The sequence below is a fragment of the Poecilia formosa genome, unplaced genomic scaffold (genome assembly GCF_000485575.1).
Source record: "Poecilia formosa unplaced genomic scaffold, Poecilia_formosa-5.1.2 Scaffold472, whole genome shotgun sequence".
Classification (NCBI taxonomy): domain Eukaryota; kingdom Metazoa; phylum Chordata; class Actinopteri; order Cyprinodontiformes; family Poeciliidae; genus Poecilia; species Poecilia formosa.
The window spans coordinates 120,970-122,561 of NW_006800411.1; the positions used below are offsets into that span (position 1 = coordinate 120,970).

General features: G+C 40.5%; 1 protein-coding gene and 1 long non-coding RNA gene across 2 annotated transcripts in view; one reads left to right on the forward strand and one right to left on the reverse strand.

The window, feature by feature from the left end:
- LOC103156275 (zinc finger protein 853-like) overlaps positions 1-699 on the forward strand; it is a 3,055-nt gene extending 2,356 nt beyond the window's left edge. Inside the window, exons 2-3 of the mRNA XM_007578262.2 lie at positions 189-547; positions 649-699. Coding sequence (XP_007578324.2) covers positions 189-547; positions 649-699 — 410 coding nt within the window. The remainder of the gene's footprint in view (positions 1-188; positions 548-648) is intronic.
- A 207-nt stretch (positions 700-906) lies between these two features.
- Positions 907-1,592, reverse strand: part of LOC107833865 (uncharacterized) — a 6,959-nt gene continuing 6,273 nt past the window's right edge. The window contains exon 2 of the long non-coding RNA XR_001659641.1: positions 907-972. This is a non-coding gene — a long non-coding RNA (uncharacterized LOC107833865). The remainder of the gene's footprint in view (positions 973-1,592) is intronic.

Below are 1,592 nucleotides of genomic sequence, written 5' to 3' on the forward strand. Positions count from 1 at the left end.
TTTTCTGCTATATTTAGTGACATTTCAGACAGAAAAAATTGTATCAGTCAAAACAGGAATCGGCAGGGGAGACTTTTTAAAAATCTGTAATCAGCAATCAGCCAGAATACTGCAGTCGGTGCACCACTACTCTATCTGGTGATTCAAAAGAGTCAACAATTCTTCCTTTTTTCTGTTTTCTTATCCAGATTACCTGCTACATAACGTTAAGGAGGAACAAAGGAACCAGGAGAGGAGATCCACTTTGGACCAGGAGGAGTTAGAACCTCTGCAGGTGAAACAAGAACAGGAAGAACCAGAAGATCAGCAGATAAAAGAAGAGCAAGAGGATCTAGAACATCGGCAGATAAAAGTGGAAGAGAAAGAAGTTTACTGCAGTCAGGATGAAGAACAGATTGAGTTAAAACAGGAGACTGATACCTGCATGGTGGATCCTGTTGATGAGCAAACATCCCACACTGAATCAGAACCAAACGGGAACCAAGTCATCATCCAGGAAGCTGCTGAAATTGAGAACCAAAATCAGCAAAGAAGAAAACCTTTATGTGTGACCTGTGGAAAAAGTTTTAGTCTAAAAACCAGTTTAACTCGGCACATGAGGATTCACACTCGTGAAAAGCAGTTTTCATGTGTGACCTGTGGAATAAGTTTTACTGGAAAACGGAGTTTAACTCTGCATATGAAGATTCACACTCGTGAAAAGCAGTTTTTATGTGTGACCTGTGGAAAAGGTTTTAGTGATAGACGGAGTTTAACTCTGCACATGATTATTCACACCGGTAAAATGCCGTTTTTATGTGTGACCTGTGGAAAAAATTTTAATACAAAACGGAATTTAACTCAGCACATGAGGATTCACACAGTTGAAAAGCCGTTTTCATGTGTGACCTGTGGTAAAAGTTTTCATCACAAGGTTAGTTTAACTCTGCACATGATGGTTCACACTGGTGAAAAGCCATTTTCATGTGGGACCTGTGGAAACATTTTTAAAGATAAAATTAGTTTAGCTCTGCATATTATGACTCACACAGTAGAAGAGCCGTAGAATTGTTTTCCATGTGTGTCCTATGTTGAGTTTCCCTATAAATTGATTTGGTTAAAAACTAGAATAAGGTTGAAACGATTCCTCGAGTGATTCAAAGACCTTTATTATTTAAATTCCTCAAAGAAAATTTATCTGCCTTGAAGCTTCACTAAGTTATATTTTATTATTTAGCTCTCCGTGTTCCAGCTGGGTTATTACTTGCATCGTACAGAGCTCTCACTTCCGCCTCTGAGTTGTTGACAAAAGCTAAGCTTTAGCAGCATAACGTCCAGTTTTCAAGTTCGGCCTGGGAGGATTTTATTGATTGATGATGATGTTTGGGTCTTTGTCGTTTATCGAGGGACCAATAAACATCCTTTAAATGACTGGCGTGATGCCTGCTAGTCTTTCCTCCTCCTGGAGCTGCTGCCTGGTGGCGGTTCAGAGCGAACAGCGGGGAAGAGGAAGCGCTGCAGGAGTATTTATACAGGTGAGCGGATAGACTGCCGGAGAACCACACACACAGAGACGATGGCAAAAAAGTCTCTTAGAGGTTCCCCCTAAAATG